This window comes from Drosophila mauritiana, chromosome X (assembly GCF_004382145.1).
Source record: "Drosophila mauritiana strain mau12 chromosome X, ASM438214v1, whole genome shotgun sequence".
In the NCBI taxonomy this organism is placed as follows: domain Eukaryota; kingdom Metazoa; phylum Arthropoda; class Insecta; order Diptera; family Drosophilidae; genus Drosophila; species Drosophila mauritiana.
In genome coordinates, this window is record NC_046672.1 from 9640291 (window position 1) to 9661058 (window position 20768).

Here is a 20768-nt window from a genome sequence, read left to right on the forward strand (position 1 = left end):
GAAGGAGAAGGCGCCATCTGCCACGCCCACTGGGCTAAAAGTTGCAACTTTGGTGCTGCATGCGGTTTTTGCTGTGACATTTTCGTAGATTTCGCTGTGAGTCTGCGGGGGAAAGTGTGGCGGATGAAAAGGAGGAAAATAGTCCAGAATTTTACTTGAAATACATTTTAGCGAATTTATTTTGACTGAACGCAGTAATATTCGCTCTTGGCTAAAAGCGAAAGTCGAATTAGTAATATTTATAGCTGCCTCGTAGACCTAAAAAATCATGAAATGGTAACTGCATTGATTCGTCTGGGTTTTGCATCCAATCCGGGTTTTCTCCAGAAGTCTCCTGGGGTAAGACGCCGACTTGGGAAAACCAGAATAAGAGATTCCCAGGCAGCTATCACTAATTCATGATCACCAATAATCTATTCGGAACAGTTATCAAACCTGATTTAGCAGCCAATATATTTAAACAGGCAAATAATAAATCAATGTGTGTTTAAATATGATTTTTCTTCTTACTTAGTTATATGTTTGCACAGCAAGAGAGATAGAATAAATCAAGCAAACTATGCAAAAATCTTTATTTGCTATGTATTGAGAATTACAATTAAATAATAAAAGCAAGTGTATAAACGACAAGTGTATAAACGACTTTACGACCTGATAACTAAAAACAGAAATATGCAACGAAAAGCTGTGGCTTTTTGCGGTGCGAGTTAAATGGCACACGTAGGTGAATATAATTACGAGTATATTATTAAATTTTTTGAGCGACTGGAAGAGCGTTTGGAAGGCGGCAACGGGTTTTTCCGCCCAGCCGCAATCAATGAGAATCGCTCCGATCGCAGCTAATCAACGCAGCCGCGACGATGGAAAAGCCAAATCAAAAGCCAATCTCCGAGATTCAAAAGCTTCCGAGGGTCGCGGCTTGAGATTGCCGATCGCCAGAGATCAGTAGTTGATTGCCAGCCACCGGGGACGCAGCTTTGCCAGCGACTCGAGAATCAATCGGAGCGGAAAATAGGAAAATTTAAAATTGATAGGAATTAGGAAATAGGAAAACCTCGCAAAATGCTCCTGCTGATAGCGCTTTTCCTGGCCCTTTTGGGGGCTGAGGCCCAGCAATTTGGCAGTGAGTTTTCCACAAAGCCACCGCATCTTCGAGCTTTCCTAACCCATTTTCAATCTTTTAGAAGCTATCATGCATTTTGGCAACTGCAACTCGGTGGAATTCGGTAGGGGGACCTGTATCGAGAAGAAGGACTGCGACTTTTATGCCGTTGATAAGCTTATGGAATTGACCAGCAAACAAGAGTGCTTCTCCCGCCAGCGACCCGATCTGGTAAGTGGTATATATAGTATATATAGATTTGCCCGATGTTCAGCAAACACGTTTCCCACCATCAACCAGTTTTCCACGCTCCGTGGAGATCTTCTTCACCTGAATAATGCTATTTATTAGCATTAACAGCTAACTAAAAATGTATTGGCCTCACGTTTATTTACGTCTTACTGAGCAGGCAAAGAAAATCGTGTGCTTCTCAACTTAATGAGTAAAAATTACTTTGCGACTTGTACATAAATGTTTCTAATGCATTTTTTGATTTATGCGGAAATAAGAGAGCTATTAAAAAACCAAAACGTCTTATATACCCATAGGAATGACTTATTTGCCCCAAAATAATAAAACAACCCAATCTGCACTTCAGTTTATAGTTTTTATTTTCCAAAAATGTTTATATACATAATATACAACAATTTATTATTCTTATTTATTTTCCATCAGGTTTGCTGCCCACGCGAGACGAATATCATACCGCCATTGGCACTCAGGATCAGTAATGAGACCACCAATGTCACGAGCAGCACCACTACGCTGAAACTGCTGCCCCGCACCACGCCACGCCCACCCAGCGGTGTCGACCAGCTGCCCCAGCATCCGTATTGCGGCTCCGCGTTCTCGTTCCGCTTGGTCGGTGGTCATAATACCGGACTCTTCGAGTTCCCGTGGACCACTCTGCTGGAGTACGATACAGTGGGCGGTGGCAAGGACTATGCATGCGGCGCATCTTTTATCGGCCAGAGATGGCTCTTAACGGCCGCCCACTGCATCCATACAATGGGCAGGAATCTTACCGCAGCCATTCTGGGCGAATGGAACCGGGACACCGATCCGGATTGCGAGAATGATCTTAATGGCGTACGCGAATGTGCTCCGCCACATATCCGGGTGACCATCGATCGGATTCTGCCGCATGCACAGTACTCGGAATTGAACTATAGGAACGATATAGCCCTGCTGCGCTTATCACGTCCAGTAAACTGGCTGCAGATGCAGTATCTGGAGCCCGTCTGTTTGCCACCGCAGAGGGGCAGGTATGCCAATCAGCTGGCCGGCTCAGCCGCCGATGTTTCCGGCTGGGGCAAAACCGAGTCCAGCGGCAGCAGCAAGATCAAGCAAAAGGCGATGCTGCACATCCAGCCGCAGGATCAGTGCCAGGAGGCGTTCTACAAGGACACCAATATTACGCTCGCCGATAGTCAGATGTGTGCCGGCGGCGAGATTGGCGTGGACTCCTGCAGTGGTGACTCCGGCGGACCACTGACCGTGGAGGCGAACACGGCGAGCGGCAATCGGTATGTCTATCTGGCCGGAGTGGTCTCCATTGGACGGAAGCACTGTGGCACGGCGTTGTTTTCCGGAATTTACACCCGGGTCAGCAGCTACATGGACTGGATAGAAAGCACCATTCGAGCCAATCGCATTTAAGATACTTTCGTTCCCGTTTCCGGTTCCCGTTTTCGGCATCCATAACGCAAAGTCAAGCTCATTGTGACCTTCAATGACATTAAAAGCAATTTTTTTAAAATACATACAATATTTATTATATGTTTTTTTTTTTACATGAAGCGCAATGACTTTTTTTATATTTGTTTTTTCCAGCTAAAAAAAATTCAATAATGCCCAAAGCATTCGAAATCCCTTGTTTAAGTGTGCAGACAGTGTATTTGACGTTCGGGAGCATATGACTTATTGGCAACGGTGCGTATGAAATGCTAAAGCAGCTGCCACAGGGGTTTCCCCCAGGAAGGTTTTCCCTCTCTTTTTATTTGTCTCGTTTTGCGGGTCGTCATATCACTGACGTCACTGATTTCCGGCGTGCAATTTACTAAACATGTCAACCTATCGCCTACAATCTCGATTTGGGTCTAGATTAAACTGTTTGCCCATGACACCGAAACGCTTAAAATGATGATGATGTTGGTGAGCTCGTACCCACAGTAACTGCAGATTGCTCTGATTTTTTGCGAAAATATACTGGTGACATATGAAGTGTACTTTGAAAGCGTTGGATTTTCTTTTACAACTGACTATTACTAATTTAAACGTACTCTGCTCTTCCAAGTGAATCATAGGATTCAAAGAAATTTTAGAGGAAATTAACCAGTCATCTTAGGAATTCCCTGGCATAACTTTCGTTTTAAGAACATTACCTTTTTTCTTTTAAGTTAGAATTAAATAAGGTTATTCTACATAAAAGACACTTGTAACATGGAAAGGTAGACTGAATTCATTAGAATTTCGAATATTTAGAATTTACTGTATTCCCGTTACATTAGGCAATTTGCACGCCATTTTACACACTTTATTTGCAACTTCTTGGTCACTTTTTTGCAGCTTATACAGAATTTTCTCTCTGCAATCTATTTATTGAATAAATATCTTTTCTTATGCCACGGCAAACTTTCGCAATGTAATACGTTTAAGCAAACATTTTGCGCAATTGAGGCGACAACATGGTTTTTTATCTTTATCGACATCGGTTTATTACTTATCATTATTACTAGCTACAAAATAAATATTGTAATAAATACTTCGACGGTCACATTGTGACGTAACTACGACTAAAATAAGTTAGCTTACGACTAGGTCAAAAAAAAATGTCTACTACTAAAAAAGGGAGATTTTTCAGCTTGGTGTTCAGGTGCTGCGTCCAAAGATGACGGCGCGACGACACCGATCCCGGTGATCCCTCATTTTTCCGGCGGGACAGGGTTTCGTGAGCCTGCGGGACACGAGGAGCTGACTGGTGAGTGGCTTGGTATGCGGATTGTAGAAGATCAGGCGGCGGGCTTCCGTTATCCGGGGGCTTTGGGCTAAGATCATGGCCAGAACGACAAAGGTCAGGATGAACAGACGCTGGACTTGCATTTTACTAAGATGTTTGCTGGTGTTTTTTTTTTTTTGTATAAAATTTATTCCGCTTGCTATTTCTGCTTGCTCTATGAATTTTCGTTGAAGTTAGTTGGTAGTTTTCGTCGCGATTTTATATTTTTCGTGGGTGTTCGATCCGCTTGGGAGTCGCTTTTATGACTGCCGTTGCTCTCCGGGCTTGTGCCTGCCGATATTCAACGCCGATAGCCAAAGACGGCGACCGCCGGCCCGCATATTGATAAGATAAGTCCCAAAGGTATTCCGCTGGCACGCGATAAGATATTTTCACTATAGCCGCAACCCTCGGGCCCATAAGTATTTGTATACATATTCATATACCTATACCTATACCTATACCTATTGTCTGCGGTCTGCGGTTCGTGTGGGCTGCCCCTGGTACTACGCTACTATGGTACTCCAACACCATTGGCTGCTATTTTCGATCCTCGCCATGACGAAAGCGCAGGGGAATTTACGAGTGCTCCGCCGGTCGATGTAGTAAAATTCCACCGTCATGCGTCGGCGCCCCCTAAGCGACAGCACTCGGGAGTTATTGTCCCGGGACACTTCGTCATCGGATGGATCACTGACCACCGCTCTTATCGGTGACGCTCCATCCGGTGTGATCTATGGTAGGGTAGGGAACGTTCCTGGTACAGCCTGAAATTATGCAGTGCCTTTTGGTGTCTTCCGTCTAGAATGATGTAGAAATCAGAATTGGAGGCCTTTCGACTTGTCAAGTATTCTTTACAGCCAGTGTACATTTTTATCGGACAGTGACAAGTAAAAGATAATTAAGACCTCTTTAAAATGGTAGAAATATACATAAGTATCAACTGTGGATTCTAGGCTTGTTTTAGCCAAATAGTCTTAAGAGGTAAGCTAGATATATATAGCATACATTATTGCATCGCTATGATGGGAAATCGATCAAGTATATTTATTGCACTCCTATTTTTCGATCTCCCCATTACGAAACTAAAACCGTTCAGTGTTGGTCAAGTGCAAATTATATGTGGTCAGTTGTGAAATCGGTATTTCATTCAGTAATTAAGTCCTAACCTGCTGACATGTCGATAGCGCGCTTGATGAATCTAAATCAAAGCCGAATCACCTGCGGACCGATGGCCGCGCCATCTGATACCTGATAAGATGCCAGCCCCTCCCCCAACTGACGTAGTGGTGCAAAGTCGGGTGGACGTCTGACCAGCGGCCCTTGGTACCCGATCTTCACAACGTGTGCACCTACATACATACATACATAACAAGGCGTAATACCTACGTATGTGAAACCTTTTTCCGATCTTGACGAGCCTTTTGGCACATTCGAGTGATCGATAGATGGTCGACGTCTCTGACGCATGAAAAAGTACGTTTATTCGCATTAAATGATCGGGGTATTTGGAGAATCGATGAGGTCTATTTTTGTTAATGAGGTTGACTTAGGAAGCAAAAACAGAATACAACTCGGGTATCTAGAAAAACTTGATATTTTCAAACGAAATTTTTGTCATAACTTGGCTAAAAATACTCATAAAGATGAAGGAATAGCATCTTTGAGCAGCTAATTACCAGTGATAACGACCCCTTTCACTTTTTGAAGAATTTAGGAAAATTAATTTTTGGCTCAATTTTCGCATTTTTCGTAAATCAAAAATTTACAAAAAATGGTAAAAAAATTTAAATATCCAGTTTTAAACACCGTTTTATTGGAAATTTTGTTGAGCTCAACGAGGTATATGGCATTCTATATTTAAACCTTTATTTGGAATGTTCTGACAACAAAAGCAGTGCATAAAATGCTAATTTGGTATAACGAATGCAAAACTGTGAATTTCGAAAAGCAGGCAGCATTGCGCTTCAAAAATCTACTCTTTCGGGGCCACCGGGTGCATCGTCTTCTTCACTGTCGTTATCGGTTTTTTCTGGCTTTTTTTATTAGCAATTTTTAGGCGCCTCAGGCGTTCAACGATGGCCTGAAATGATACAAATTAATAATCTCCATAATATGAATGTTCAATTAAAAAATGAATGCGTACCCTCTTACGGTAGCGACTCTTCTGGGATGCCGATAAACCCTGCCACGCTACCGCTGCTCTTGATACGATAACTCGTTGTTGTTTTAGGTCTCGATGTTTTCTACGGTATGTAGCCACAAATTCAAAAAATGGATTGATCGAAGCCATTTTCCTTTTTTCTATAGAATATTGTAGATTTGTTTTATCAAATTTTGAAAAGAAAAGGAGAGGGGAGTTTAATATGGTATTTATTTGTTGAACTGTAATTTTTCTTTTTACTTTTATTTGTAAGAATTTTAAATAATTTGATGTGTCTTACAACTGTACCAAGTAACGAATGGGGTTCGAAAAACCGAATTGCTAGCTGTATACGTGTACGGCAAACCCCACGCCAACTAGATGGAATAAAGTTAGATTTGATCAAAACGACGCCGGCGGATTCGCATCCTGGGAAACATCCTTCTGTTAGGTGGGTACGCCCCCATGTTTTCCTTTGCCGTTGGCAGTGTGGTAAGTTCATCATATTAAATTAAATATTTATTTTCAGCTTATTTAAATTTCTAGCCGCCGCGCTAATTAACTCGGTGTGGCTAAGAAATTTTGGTCAAATCGTATCAACGTGTTGTACACTTTATATGGTCGGAGACTAAGTTACATCATTTTCAACGAATCTAGAATACCCTTTTACTCTACGAGTAACGTGCTTAACTAGGTGTTGTGACCTTGGACAAAATGGGTGTTGGTTGAAGTGATCTGTAATCCTTGCACTTCAGATTCTACTTTTTGGTTTTGTTGGTGTCCAGCCCCATTGATACTGCTAGAGCAGTATGTTTTCTTGATAAAACAGCATCTGCTTTGCTTATAATTTCATGGTTTTATTACCATTTTTTGGAAGCGCTTATGTGATGCTGGCGATGCAGGTATTGATGTTGGGCACGAAGGCGTTGCAGCCGTCGACTACCTTCTTGGTAGCATTGACGTAGCAGGAGGAGGTGTTGGAGGGCAGGGCGGCGCCCTGCTTGATCATCGTGTTCATGCGGCGGACAAGAGACATGGTGGCGCAGAAGGCCTTCAGGGGGCAACGCATGACGCTCGACAAGGTATAACATTCCAAATTCAGGCTATTATTTTTATAGTTATGGCAAAAAAACTGATTACTTTATGACCGAAATTCGGAAAATCGTCTTTTGCCAAAAATTTGATATTTACAATCGGAATTTTCATCTTAACTTCGCTGAAAATTGTCATATAGATGAAAGAATAACTGTTTTGAGCAGCTAATTACCATTGCTAACTATCCCTATCACTTTTTGAAGAATTTAGGAAAATCAATTTTTGGGTCAATTTTCGCATTTTTTGTAAGGGGTAACATCATCAAAATTTGCAAAAAATGGCGAAAAAATAAATTTCCCATGTTCGAACACAGTTTGATTGGAAATTTAATTACGAGCTCAACGAGGTATGACATTCCATATTCAGGTAATTATTTTTAAAGTTGTTGCAACAAAACTGATTATTTGATGACCGAAATTCGGAAACACGGCTTTTGCCAAAAACTTGATATTTACAAACGGAATTTTCGTCATAACTTCGCTGAAAATTGTCATATAGACGAAAGAATAACTGTTTGGAACAGCTAATTACCAGTGCTAACGATCCCTATCACTTTTTAAAGAATTTAGAAAAATTTATTTTTGGGTCAATTTTTGCATTTTTTGTAGGGGTAACATCATCATAATTTGCAAAAAATGGCAAAAAAACAGAATTTGCATTTTTGCACACAGTTTGATTGGAAATTTAATTACGAACTCAAAGAGGTATGGCATTCCAGATTTGGAATATTATTTTTAAAGTTGTAGCAAAAAAATGATTATTTGATGACCGAAATTCGAAAGAACGGCTTTTGCCAAAAACTTGATATTTACAAACGGAATTTTCGACATAACTTCGCTGAAAATTGCCATAACGATGAAAGAATAACTATTTTGAGCAGCTTATTACCAGTGCTAACGATCCCTATCACTTTTTGAAGAATTTAGGAAAATTAATTTTTGGGTCAATTTTCGCATTTTTGGGAAGGGGTAAATAAAAATTTTCAAAAAATAGAATTTTCATTTGTGGATACAGTTCGATTGGGAATTTAAATACGTACACAACGAGGTATGGCATTTCATATTCAGACAATTATTTTTAAAGTTGTGTCAGAAAAACTGATTATATGATTACCAAAATTCGGAAAAACAGCTTTTGCTAATAATGCAATCGCTAAAAATTGTCATATAGATAAATGAATAACTGTTTTGAGCAGCTAATTACCAGTGCTAACGATCCCGGTCACTTATTGAAGATTTTAGGAAAATGAATTTTTGGATCAATTTTTGATTTTTTTTGTAAGGGGTAACATCATTAAAAGTTGCAAAAATTTCAAAAAAATAGAATTTCCATTTGTGGATACTGTTTGATTGGAAATTTAATTACGAGTTCAACGAGGTATAACAGGAATCATTCCATTATTTTCAATGTTTTGATCAAAATAGCGATTATTTTTTTCACAGATAATCTTGGAAACTGTTTTTGGAATAAAAAAGATGTACGTTTCTCCGCAAATTTACGACACCTATGAAACCTAAAATTCCCTCCTGATACAATTACGGCTGGTACGATTACGGTGATATAAATTGTGGGAAAAATAATGATTGGCCACCACCTGTTGCAGGTGAGTACGATATTTAGTCAACCAAAGCGTTTTGCGTCAAGTCGGCATTATAATTGTTAAATCAAATATTTCCGATTCCACTCGAGGGGCTGATATCATATACGCAATCTAAGAAATTCCCAGCGCAATGCATATTTAAATGATAAGAGAGCAGAGTGGAGGCCTAAAGAGTGCCGAAAGCCCTTTACTATAACCGCTTATCCTTGGAATGCATACACTCTTGTTGACTGACCATAAATTGAAATTGAATTCTGCAATTCACACCAGACACATGAAAAAAAATAAATAAACACTCTTACTAAATGGATTTCGTTTTATTATTAAATTGGGTAGCGTGCGAGGCAGATAAATAGGATAAATAAATAGGGTTTGTTGAGAGAGTGCGAGATTCGTTCGATGATTGGATTCACTTCGGATCACTTCAGCAGCGCACGCCATCTGCAAAACATACAGCACAGATTAGTATATTTCACTCCTTAACGTGACTAAGGCGTTTACGGGGCGTATACGTAATGCGTATCCGCGATATCCGTCCATATCCAACACCCACCTGCATTGTAAGCTATGATGCGCCGGCAATTGCCACGATGGTCCAGCATGTGGCATTTGGGGCAGGACTTCTCCATGCCATGGGTGGCCAGGATCTGGCCGCGATGAATGCCATTCGGCTTCAGGAAGATCACGCGACGGGATTCACTGGGAGTTGGGGCACAAAACACGACCACGGCCCAAAGGCAAAGTGAGTACAGAAGCAGCTGGTGCATCGACATCTTTTCTCTCGTTAAACGGGGTTATATTTATATTGTGTATATATTATATAAACGTATCTCCGAAGGGCGCGTAAACAAAAAGTTGAGCTAACCAAGTGGCTTGTTCCAGTGCCGGCAGTTAACTGATTTTATACAAGTTTCGGGTAGCACTTCTTAAGTGCTCTGCCCGCTTGTCTTTTCATTGAGTTGATAAACTGGCAACAGGGTGTTCTAGCCCCTCCTTCGGTACGAGGGCCCATAGATTTCCCCGGCTGGTAGTACATCACCCTGTTCTTCGCGAAGGGGTACCAGGGGAAAATCTTATCTGGGCCTCCATGCCATTTGCAATCTGTGTAATTGAGTGCTTCGCTTGCCCAGCACTGATTTCAATTCCCGCCCGATGCGAAATAGAGCGGTTGCCTAGGGAGCGCGTTGAATAGCGGTATCTAAAGACACGGGGACCCGTTCTCATAACCGTATGTACTCCAACACGGACCCGATAATATCATCATGGTTGAGCTTCTTGTATTTGCATTCGACGTGGCCATACTCAACACTCTTTTCGAGTCGATTTCTTGGGATTCTCTGCGGAAGATAGAATAGGGGATTTTCGCCACTCTTCTCAGAATTTTCTTTGATTTACCCGAACCAGCATATCACCTATTGATTTAGGGACTAGAAAAACCAGGGTTTTCAAATAAGGTAAAAAAAAACAAATGCAAAATTAAAATTACGCAAAAAAGAGAAAGAAAAATATTAAAAAAAATATGCATTTAACAAAACAATTAACGAATATAAATTGGATTATATACGAAGTAAAATGCTGAGAAGAAAACCAAAATTTCTTATAGAGCAGCAGCCTAAATATTTTTTTAAACAACGATTTGACAACCAAATATACTGATGGGTAAATATAATACTTAAGGCGCCAAATGTCTTATCTAAATAAATAAAAGCCACTCCTTCGGCCGAGATTAGCACGGAGTAAAACCAATCACTAAACGATTGAGCAACCAAACTTCCCTGAACACAAACCCCATTGACATTGATAACCCTTATTTTTAGAGCTGAGTAAGAACATTGGTTAATTGGCTTGTGCTCCCCGTATTTTTGATGAGTTAGCCATAATAACTATCTATCTGATTTCGAATAGATAGCACACACATTTCCCAAAGCTTTTTGAACTTTGACAAAAAGAATCCTCGGTATCAATTTAGCTTCGAAACGATCGTGACAAAGTGAGCCATGCGAAATTCCGTGTAAAATTATATTTTGGCCAATCATCGGGGCTTTCTGGAAAAGCGAAGGTGGTGGTGGTGGGTGTTTTGACCACGCGACAACCCATTGAGCATTTAACGGCAATTACGGAACGAGAGACGTCACAGATCCAACATATTTACCCACGTTATCGCACCGCACACCCGCTGAAATTTCCCGAAAATGTGACCGAATAATGGTCGTTGCCAGAGCAACTGACTGTTATTATTATAGCGCTGAGTCAGAAGTGTTCCTCGACTCATCGTTATCTTATTGACGCCGGAGTTGTTGGGTCTAGTGCTCTGTGTATAGTATCTTGTATCTTGTATCTGCGTTGTATCTGCAGAAACCCATAGAGCGCAGTATTTCATCATACTTTTCGTGATCGACGACACGTGATGTGACGTAGTTTCGATTTCATGACGAAGCGAAAGGGTTAATGTCCATTAGGATCGTACCATCTGGGGGTTCCTACATGTGAAACATACTTATGCAATAGGCCAACATAGTTTTAGCAAAGCCTTGAGCCCTTAGAACGCAGTCTGTTCAGAACAACTACTTTTCTTAACGATTATATTATGTGTTCATATTTGTATATTGCTATAAAGGATTAAATATTAAATTAGTTATTGGTTTTCTGTCCAATTACTTATACATTTAAGAAAGTACCCATATGAACGAAGTTATAATCTTATCTTAAGATGCTGTTTCCAAGCAAAAACAAATACTATTTGCTGTTATCTGTCATATCGTTTTTACAAGATCCGTAGACAGTTTTAATCTGGCGAGGCAAACAGACTTAAAAATAAACACGCATTTAAATTTAACTTTGCCCAGTGGGGGAGTCCAATTTTAGACACGCTAAGTGGGTAAACAAGTTGGAATTAGCAAATTAAACGTAATTGAGATCGGTAGAGCACTCACCCTTCTGCAACGCCCATGATGATCGCGAACGAATCCGCGTGGGCAGCGATTTCCCCGCACATCGAGGAGCATTCCTTTGCCCAGGGCATGGGTGTTGTTATTGGCCGCCTCCCGGGCTTGGGTGGTGTTCAGTTCATTGAAATATATCACCCTGCCGGATTCAGTGCACGAGAAGCCGAGCAGCAGAGCCAGGAGCAGCAGAAATTCCACCGACGGCAGTACAGATCGCATCTCGTTCCAAGGGTTTCAGTCGCACTGTTTTCACTGATTTAAAACTGGCCCGACGACCAGCTTATCACTTGCTGATTAGCTTGTTTACTGGGAGCCACGAGTCGCTAAGTGTCGCACTGGACACTCTGCAATCTCACATCGAAATCATCTCAATCTGTATGCGAGCAAAATTGCTGCATACTTCTAGGCTGTCTAGGCTATTTGCGAATTCGGTGCCGTGCTATACTATGATTTAATTGAGCTCAAACATAAGAATAAATTATATTTTAATGTTTTTTAAATAGTCTCACTTAAGTTTTTTTTATATATTTAATGATCGAAAGGCTGACAGACCTTTTTGGCAACCTACTTTTAAAAATGTTCAACAGCTTAATGGGACAAATGTCAAAGTATGACAATGTAAGATCTTTTCGCAAATGGGTTTTGATAAAATTATATTCTGGCACCAACAAACCAATTCAATAGTGTCCTCATTATATGTTTACCTTAATTAATGTGATTGCGGCAAAGTGTAGCAAAAAATTACTGCTGCTGCTGAGTTTTAGGCATTGGTTTTATTTTCATATGTTTAATCGTCTTACATCACATGGAGGAACTCTAGGGTTGTCTGTTCTCGAACTGCCTGCATTTCCAGGCATTTTGTGCAGTTTTCTAGACCAAATCCCGTCGTCTTGGGAGGCTTTCATTGGTTTTGCAGGGGTCTTGTAGCTTCTCTTCTTCTATCGTGCGGTGGCGCCCGGCGCTGCTCGATATACACAATTATCGGGATCCACGGTGATGAGCTCTACAAGTGGATGTTAAAAGTTTAAGGTTGAGAATATGGATATATTTATATATTTTTTATATTTATTTTGATCAAATAATCAATTTTATTAAATTCCCAACATACCCTGAGCCGCATCCTTGCCGCAGCTGCGTTGGCTTGTGTTCCTGGGCCTGCCCCTGGATCTTCGTGTCTCCTGCGCCGCATTCCGCACATCCTCCTCCGACGTAGAGAGTGTCCTTTCCTGCGCTCTCCTGCGAGTCGTGGCCTGCACGACACTGGTGGCTGGCGGTTCCTTCTCCTGCTCCTGCAGGATATTCTCGCTGGAGGAGTGCTTCGGCGGACGACGGCGGCGATGTCTCATCTTCTGGGAACTGAAGCTCTCCTCGCGAATCACCAGGGTTCCCGCCTTGCTGGTTCGCAGGTAGTAACGCGGCGCATTGACCACATCCTCCTCCTGGGCGAACTCCGGCGATGAATGGCGGCCCTTCGAGAGACTGAATCTCTCCAGGATGGAGCTTTGCGAGCGGCGGTAGCGTCGCTTCTCCCTGGGTCCCGAGCTTGACGAATTCAGTGTGGACGTGGAGGGGGGCGTGGGATAAACGGGCAGGTCCTCCGTCTCCTGGAAGCGAACTCCACGCAGCGAACTGGAGCGCCGCGAACTCACCGGTGGCTCCCAGTTGGGCAGTTCGTGGGTGCTGAAGTCAATGCAGCTGCCATGCGTTTTTCGCCGCCCACTTTCCCGACTCGAACTGGGCGTGGCCTCGCTGGGCGTTACGGTGGGCGTGGGAGTGGGCGTGGCCTCTGCTATTCGAAGGCCATGGAAATTGCGCTCCAAATTTGCGGTGGCCGAGCGCTTGCGACGCCTCTGCGAATCCCTGGATGTGTAGATCTCCTCCTTCTGGCCATCGGCATCCACCAGAAGATTGCCCGTGTGATCGTATAACAAGATCCTGGGCAGAGCAATATTACTGCAGCTGCGAGAGGTGCTCAGCTCCCAGTTCCAGTGGGGTGGTTTCTTCAGCTTCAATCTCAGCAAATTGGCCAGCGGATCATCCTCCTGCTCCGCTTCCTCCTCCTCCTCCTCCTGCAGAGCCTCATCGTCTTCTGCAGCTTCTTGGGACATGGCGGCACATCAGCTGTGGCACCCTTTTTAATTTGGATTTAAAGATCAGGGGTCGCTCTATGGGTTTTTGGGTCTTTGTTTCCTTCCACCTGTTGGTTGTCCGTTGTTCGCTTGTTTGATCTGCCTTTATCTGCTGCTGCTTCTTCTTCATTCACGGCTGATCTTCTGCTTCTTCTTGTTTTTTGGTAGCTGCTTTGGCCTTTGGCCAATTTATTGTTTATCTCAACTATGTCTGTATAGGTGACACTCGCTAAAAGGTCTTTGACTTTAATTTTATTAATATTTCTTTGGTATTTATATGCACATTTGATTTTCTTTGTTTGCCTTCTTATTTGGGTTTTTTTTTTAGCTTACAACTTGTTTTGTTTGTTCCATGTTCACTGTAGCCTGGCTTGACTGTCCTTTGAATTCTGCCCACGCTTCAATTATTTTCGGCTTCTTTTTGTCAGTATTCTCTCTCTTTTATGTTCTGCTATTTATAGTTGATCCGCTCCCAAAAAGGCGTTCCCGAACGCTTTCCCAATTTTCCTCAACTTTTCCCCCTCACCCCGCGCGCAATGGTGACACTTGAGTGGGACACAGTGTGCCACAAGTTCCAAGAACACACCACACAAAAACTGAGTTTTATGGCCTGGCAAACAAAAACAGAGTGGGAAAACAGAGCGATATTTTCCGCAGTCAATTATATACGTGCCAATGCTGTCTCTCGCTCACACCCTTGGGGCTCCACAGCTCCCAAGCTCGCCGTCTCGCTCCGACTCGCGTCTGCCGTCCCGCTCGTTTCTATGACCGGCGATCAGCTGCGATCGCGTTGTGTTCCGCCCGCCAACGTGCCTCGTAGCCAACTGTTCGTCTTGGCCGCATCTAGTGGGCCGAGAAAGCCGCCCCTGCCCCGCCCACACAGCCCCCTTCCGCAGCGGGGAAAACGCAACCGCCCCTCCCCCTTACCCGCTGGCAGACCCACTGGCAATTTGCATATTTCACGCTCTCACAAGGAAAACATTTTGGTAAAAGACCAGCCACGGATATATCAATATGAATACCCTAGCAGATCAGTTTCATAATTTTAAATATAATTTTTAAAGTAAGAAAAACCAGATAAGCTGCATAGCTGATAAAATATAAAATAGAAACGTGGTTTTTAAAAAGTAACATAGTTACAAGGAAATTAACTATCTATCTTCTCAATGACAATTTGAATAAGATTTATTTGTTAATTAAAATACATTTCATTGTAAATTGCTTATTTGCATTGCCAGGCACAGCAGTTACTTGATTAGAATCCCAATTTTAGATCAGAGTAAAACTATGAGGCATTAGAAAAGTAATATTTCTCCGAAAAGTGTTTCTCCCTAACACGACTGTTCTTCCAACATTTTGACAAGACCAATCCGACAAATCTCACAAAACATGTCACCGATTAATAATTCAAGAATACTTTTTTAAGATGTCACCGACCACAGATCAAAGTGATAATGCCTCTTAAATGTGTAGCGTATGAATATTTTCAGTGTGCTGCTACGCAGCACTTTTGTTTATCTATCCCGTGCCACGCCCCGCGGCCGCCCACATTTCGAGGCGAGGGAAACACACACAGTATTCTGTTATGTTATTGGGAAATGACTGAAACATATGTGGCCGCCGTTGCTCGGCTAATTTGCACCGCCCTGCCCTCGCCAGCCCCACCAACATTTTGCCATTGAAAAATGACAAACAAACAGGGGCAAAATGAAAAAGTGGCATCAAGAAACGATGGGAAAGTGAGGCGAATGGGGCAAATATGTTTGGGGAAAATGACTCTTCACATATTTTTCATCAGTTCGCCGAGCATATCGATGCGCGAGGTCCTGACACTTGCGGATGAGTCAGCTGCTCGGAAATTCGGAGATCAAGGAAGGGGATCGAGAGCACATCAATTTAAGTTAAGATACATTTGTAAGCCTATGCCTGTTGACTAAGTTAAGATAAAGAGCTGAATGCAAGTGTGCAGTTAGAATCTCTCACAATCGAAAGAAATAATTTTTATTTTTCAGTGTCACTAGGGCGTGCAATTTCTAGGATATCCGTTTTCTTCCAGCCGGTCTCCAATTTTTTACCACAGAAGCGAACTGAATATTTGTTTGGACTTACAATAATAGTTCCACACATTTGTTTATTTATTAATTATGCGCCTCGCTGATTGCGATATGCCCAAGAAAACAGGCGTCTTACTGCTCGACCAATTTCCGCCATCTGTCGCAGATTCTCGTGTCCCATGGCGTGCCACTTTTAAAGGCGGGGGTGGAGAGGGGGTTGGGCTTTTAGCCAAGCTCGAGGCAATTATGTTTGCGGCTAATTTGTTGCGCGTCCGTGGAGGAAATCTAATTTATGCGGACGTTGATGCATCGTCACGAGGCGTGAGCCGCAATTATGCGAAGCGGACCGAAAGTATGCCACATCCAACATTCTTCCACACACAACCCCTCCAGACCACTCTTGGGTCCAAGGTCTGAAGGTTATCGAATTTGATAAGCTTCCACACAGTTTTAATTCCATGCGAGAAGCTTGCAAGAGAAGCTCTTCCAAAATAGTTGAGCTGCAGACAACGCGATGAGCAGATCCCTGTTTCTTATTCTTTTATTGGGAATCTCCTGCCTGGAGATTCTTCAGGCTCGCTCTCTCCCGGAGCGGAAAAAACTAAGATTTATACGCAGACGCACATCACCCGACGATCCCGATCTCGAAATCATCGAGGTCAAGGACGTGTTCTACGTAAGGCGGCCCAAGAAGGTGGTTGTCCCGCTCGATGAGGACGAATTCGACTGGAGGATACGCTGTGACTTCGATCCAAGCCATCCGGAGTGTAAGAAACAAGACAACAAGTTTTGCATAATTGCAATTCACTCATGAAATTAGATTTTACGCAAATTTTACTGGCGAGCATCGTAGCATTTCATAAACAAAATGATTTCTCTATATTAGGTGAAGATTTAGTGAAGAATCCCGTGGCCCCTATCGCGCCACCCACTACTACCAATCCCACAACAACCACCAACCCCACCACAACCACCAACCCCACCACAACCACCAATCCCACCACAACCACCAACCTTACCACAACCACTCTCAGAACCACCACCTCCCCCAAGGCACCCGAAGTCACAACTGAATCCACAGACGCACCAAGTTCAGATGAAGACATCAAATTGTTAGATGACGATGAAGAGGACATTGAGGATCAGGAGGATCAAGAAGATCAGGAAGATCAGGAGGATCAGGAGGATGACGCCTCTATAGATGGCACTTACGATAGCAAAATCCACTCAATTGGGGCTCATGATGACGGCACCTGGAATTAGACCCCAATGAAAAGCAGCAAATGATCGGGGTAATTGCAATTCGATTTCATCTGTTGACTCAATTGAACATCAATAAAATGGCAATACATAATGTAATGCTACATAAATGCCTTTTCGAGGGTTGACAGAGTAACTTTTTGATGTTATACAAAATCCTGAAAAAAATCGGAAACTTTTTTTAGAACACTCAGTATTAGTTTTTCAGTTTTACGCATCTCCCTCAAATATTTTCAGTTTTCGAGAATGTTCTGGCCTCGCCAATTGTTATATAATCACTAGTAGCTCGTGCCATTGTAGGTCACTTCCAGATTTGTGCGTCTGAGTCGAGTGTAAATACCAATTGAACGGATCTCGTCTAGTATATATACTATATGGTCTATTTATATGCCATATTTGTCACAGCTTCCGGCTTAACGAGGAAATAATCGTATTTATTTGGGAAATCGTAGCGATACTGGGATATATATTTTAAAGGGCAACATTATCTGGATGACCATCACGGAATCATCGGCCTGCAGCTGTATCTCCATCCATATCATTGTGTATTTGTATCTTTGTCGAGTTGTGCTTAAATCAGCGCACAATTGCGATGATTGTTGCCGTTCGCCAATTGAATTAAAGAAAATGCGAAGCAAGTGACACACAAAGGCGACGGCGATACGAATAAAATGGGTGGAAATCGAAGCGCCCCAGGTCAGTCCAGTATCAGTGGAGTCAACGTTCAGTCTGGTTTTTGTGGATAAAGCCAAAGGAACCGAATATATCAAGATGAATAGCTTGCAAGGATCGCTGGTCCTCCTGCTGCTCGCCGGAGTTTTTCTTCAAAGTCAGGCGGGACTCTTCGATTGCGAGGACAAGATACCCGGACTTGGAGATGTGACCGATAAGATATCGGAGATTACGGGCAGCAGTAGCAGTTCGGAGCACGAGGTGCGCGACTTCTTCAAGAACGTGGGGTGCCACATCAAGGAAGGAGCCAAGAAGCTGGGCGAGAAGGCCAAGGACTTGGGCACGGAACTCAAAGAGGGCGCCCAGAAGCTGGGCGAGAAGGCCAAGGTCTTGGGTAGCGATCTCAAGGATCGCTTCGACGACTTCCGCGAAAAGCTGGCCAAGGATTCCGCCGAGGAGATGAGCAAGGATCGCGGTTTCCTGGCCAACGTAGAGATTATCAATCCGGACATCCTCAAGGGCGAGCAACAGTGTGGGCATGGACACATTCTGGATGCCTTGGGCAACTGCAGCAAGTTGAGGAAATAGTCCCTAAAGATTCCTCCCCTTTCCCGTTAACACTTAAGTTTTTTTATGATTTTTTTTGTGTAAATAAAAATGGAAAGTAAAAATACAAATGTGGAAAAGTCTTTAGTTCGTGGTATGTGAATTTTAAGTGTTTTGGACACAGCATTGCAAAAAATGCTCCAAATAAACTGTGCCATACTGCGTTGAGTTATTAATGAAATACCCAATTAAATTTGATTTTTTTAGATATTTGATAGGTTTTTTAAGCTACAACTTATGAAATAAGAGTCCAAATCTAGACTGCAATACCTCGTTGAGCTCGTAATTAAATTTCCAATCAAACTGTGCTCAAAAATGCAAATTCTATTTTTTGGCCATTTTTTGCTAATTTTGATGATGTTACCCCTTACAAAAAATGCGAAAATTGACCCAAAAATTAATTTTCCTAAATTCTTCAAAAAGTGATAGGGATCGTTAGCATTGGTAATTAGCTGCTCAAAACAGTTACTCTTACATCTATATGACTATTTTTAGCGAAGTTATGATGAAAATTCCGATTGTAAATATCAAATTTTTGGCAAAAGACGATTTTCCGAATTTCGGTCATAAAGTAATCAGTTTTTTTGCCTTAACTATAAAAATAAAAGCCTGAATTTGGAATGTTATACCTTGTCGAGCGTCATGCGTTGCCCCCTGAAGGCCTTCTGCGCCACCATGTCTCTTGTCCGCCGCATGAACACGATGATCAAGCAGGGCGCCGCCCTGCCCTTCAACACCTCCTCCTGCTACGTCAATGCTACCAAGAGGTAGTCGACGGCTGCAACGCCTTCGTGCCCAACATCAATACCAGCATCGCCAGCATGACATAAGCGCTTCCAAAAAATGGTAATAAAACAATGAAATTATAAGCAAAGCAGATGATGCTGTTTTATCAAGAAAACATACTGCTCTAGCAGTATCAATGGGACTGGACACCAACAAAACCAAAAAGTAGAATCTGAAGTGCAAGGATTACAGATCACTGCAACCAACACCCATTTTGTCCAAGTTAGAAGTTCACAACACGTAGTTAAGCACGTTACTCGTAGAGTAAAAGGGTATTCTAGATTCGTTGAAAATGATGTAACTTAGTCTCCGACCATATAAAGTGTACAACACGTCGATACGATTTGACCAAAATTTCTTAGCCACACCGAGTTAATTAGCGCGGCGGCTAGAAATTTAAATAAGCTGAATATTAATATTTAATTTAATATGATGAACTTACCACACCGCCAACGGCAAAGGAAAACATGGGGGCGTACCCACCTAACAGAAGGATGTTTCCCAGGATGCGAATCCGCCGGCGTCGTTTTGATCAAATCTAACTTTATTCCATCTAGTTGGCGTGGGGTTTGCCGTACACGTATACAGCTAGCAATTCGGTTTTTCGAACCCCATTCGTTACTTGGGACAGCTGTAAGACACATCAATTTGATAAAATAATCTAAAATAATCTATCGAAAAAAGATGCCCTCAATCAACCCATATTTTCAATATGTAGCTACATTCCGTAAGGAACATCAAGAGCTTAAAAAACAAAGCGTTATCGCAAAAAGAGCTAAGGATGCTTGGAATTCCTTAACTACACAAGAGAAAAATATCTACCGCGAACAGGTACGCATTCATTTTTTAATTGAAAATTCATATTATGGAGATTATTAATTTGTATCATTTCAGGCGCGCGATGAACAAAATCGGCGTCGGAGAGTGGCAGTAATGCCAGCGATGCCGTGCCAACGATGCCGTTATACCAAATTAGCATTTTCTGCACTGCTTTTGTTTGGTGTTGTTTTTTTGGTTTGGAAATTATCATCCTATGTCTTTTAAGTGAACAAAATAATGCGAAAATTGACCCAAAAATTTATTTTTTAATAAATAAAAAAAAAACTTCTTCAAAAAGTGATAGGGATCGTTAGTATTGGTAATAAGCTTTTTAAAATTGTCATTTATTTAGATTTATCACCATTTGCAGTCGAGTTATGATGAAAATCCCTTTAGAAAATATTGCATTGCCTCCGAATGAAAAAAAAACTTTTTCCCACATTCCAGAACATCACCTAGCTGCAGTTAATTTTAAATGTCGGCTAGTTTTATTAGCATGTTCTTAACTTGTTCGGCTTGCTGAAAGTGTAATAAGCAGACACTTTAATTAAGCTCTGAC

At 42.1% G+C, this 20768-nt stretch overlaps 6 protein-coding genes across 7 annotated transcripts; 3 read left to right on the forward strand and 3 right to left on the reverse strand.

Annotated features, from left to right (window-relative positions):
- Nucleotides 1-960: 960 nt before the first annotated feature.
- On the forward strand, nt 961-2870 carry LOC117148472 (serine protease easter). Its single transcript, XM_033315846.1, has 3 exons — nt 961-1123; nt 1185-1333; nt 1778-2870. Exons 1-3 carry the CDS (start codon nt 1063-1065, stop codon nt 2759-2761), a joined length of 1194 nt encoding a protein of 397 aa, XP_033171737.1. The 5' UTR covers nt 961-1062; the 3' UTR covers nt 2762-2870.
- Nucleotides 2871-3854: 984 nt separating this feature from the next.
- LOC117147319 lies at nt 3855-10420 on the reverse strand. 2 transcript variants are annotated; one of them, XM_033314170.1, is made up of 2 exons: nt 9492-10420; nt 3855-4197 (listed from the first exon to the last, which is right to left on the reverse strand). In XM_033314170.1, exons 1-2 carry the CDS (start codon nt 9709-9711, stop codon nt 3974-3976), a joined length of 444 nt encoding a protein of 147 aa, XP_033170061.1. In that variant the 5' UTR covers nt 9712-10420; the 3' UTR covers nt 3855-3973. The 2 variants fall into 2 exon arrangements, with proteins under 2 accessions (XP_033170061.1, XP_033170060.1); XM_033314169.1 differs by lacking the exon at nt 3855-4197 and adding an exon at nt 9257-9379 and having other exon boundaries at nt 9492-10418.
- Nucleotides 10421-11677: 1257 nt separating this feature from the next.
- Nucleotides 11678-12144, reverse strand: LOC117147282. Its single transcript, XM_033314124.1, has 2 exons — nt 11872-12144; nt 11678-11808 (listed from the first exon to the last, which is right to left on the reverse strand). The coding sequence occupies exons 1-2, from the start codon at nt 12100-12102 to the stop codon at nt 11800-11802; spliced, it is 240 nt and encodes a 79-aa protein (XP_033170015.1). The 5' UTR covers nt 12103-12144; the 3' UTR covers nt 11678-11799.
- Nucleotides 12145-12637: 493 nt separating this feature from the next.
- On the reverse strand, nt 12638-14848 carry LOC117148324. Its single transcript, XM_033315656.1, has 2 exons — nt 12992-14848; nt 12638-12886 (listed from the first exon to the last, which is right to left on the reverse strand). Exons 1-2 carry the CDS (start codon nt 13989-13991, stop codon nt 12822-12824), a joined length of 1065 nt encoding a protein of 354 aa, XP_033171547.1. The 5' UTR covers nt 13992-14848; the 3' UTR covers nt 12638-12821.
- A 1704-nt stretch (nt 14849-16552) lies between these two features.
- On the forward strand, nt 16553-17430 carry LOC117148312 (integumentary mucin A.1). The gene is made up of 2 exons (XM_033315641.1): nt 16553-16833; nt 16953-17430. Exons 1-2 carry the CDS (start codon nt 16581-16583, stop codon nt 17327-17329), a joined length of 630 nt encoding a protein of 209 aa, XP_033171532.1. The 5' UTR covers nt 16553-16580; the 3' UTR covers nt 17330-17430.
- A 578-nt stretch (nt 17431-18008) lies between these two features.
- LOC117148313 lies at nt 18009-18675 on the forward strand. Its single transcript, XM_033315642.1, has one exon. The coding sequence runs from the start codon at nt 18098-18100 to the stop codon at nt 18584-18586; it is 489 nt and encodes a 162-aa protein (XP_033171533.1). The 5' UTR covers nt 18009-18097; the 3' UTR covers nt 18587-18675.
- Nucleotides 18676-20768: the final 2093 nt, after the last annotated feature.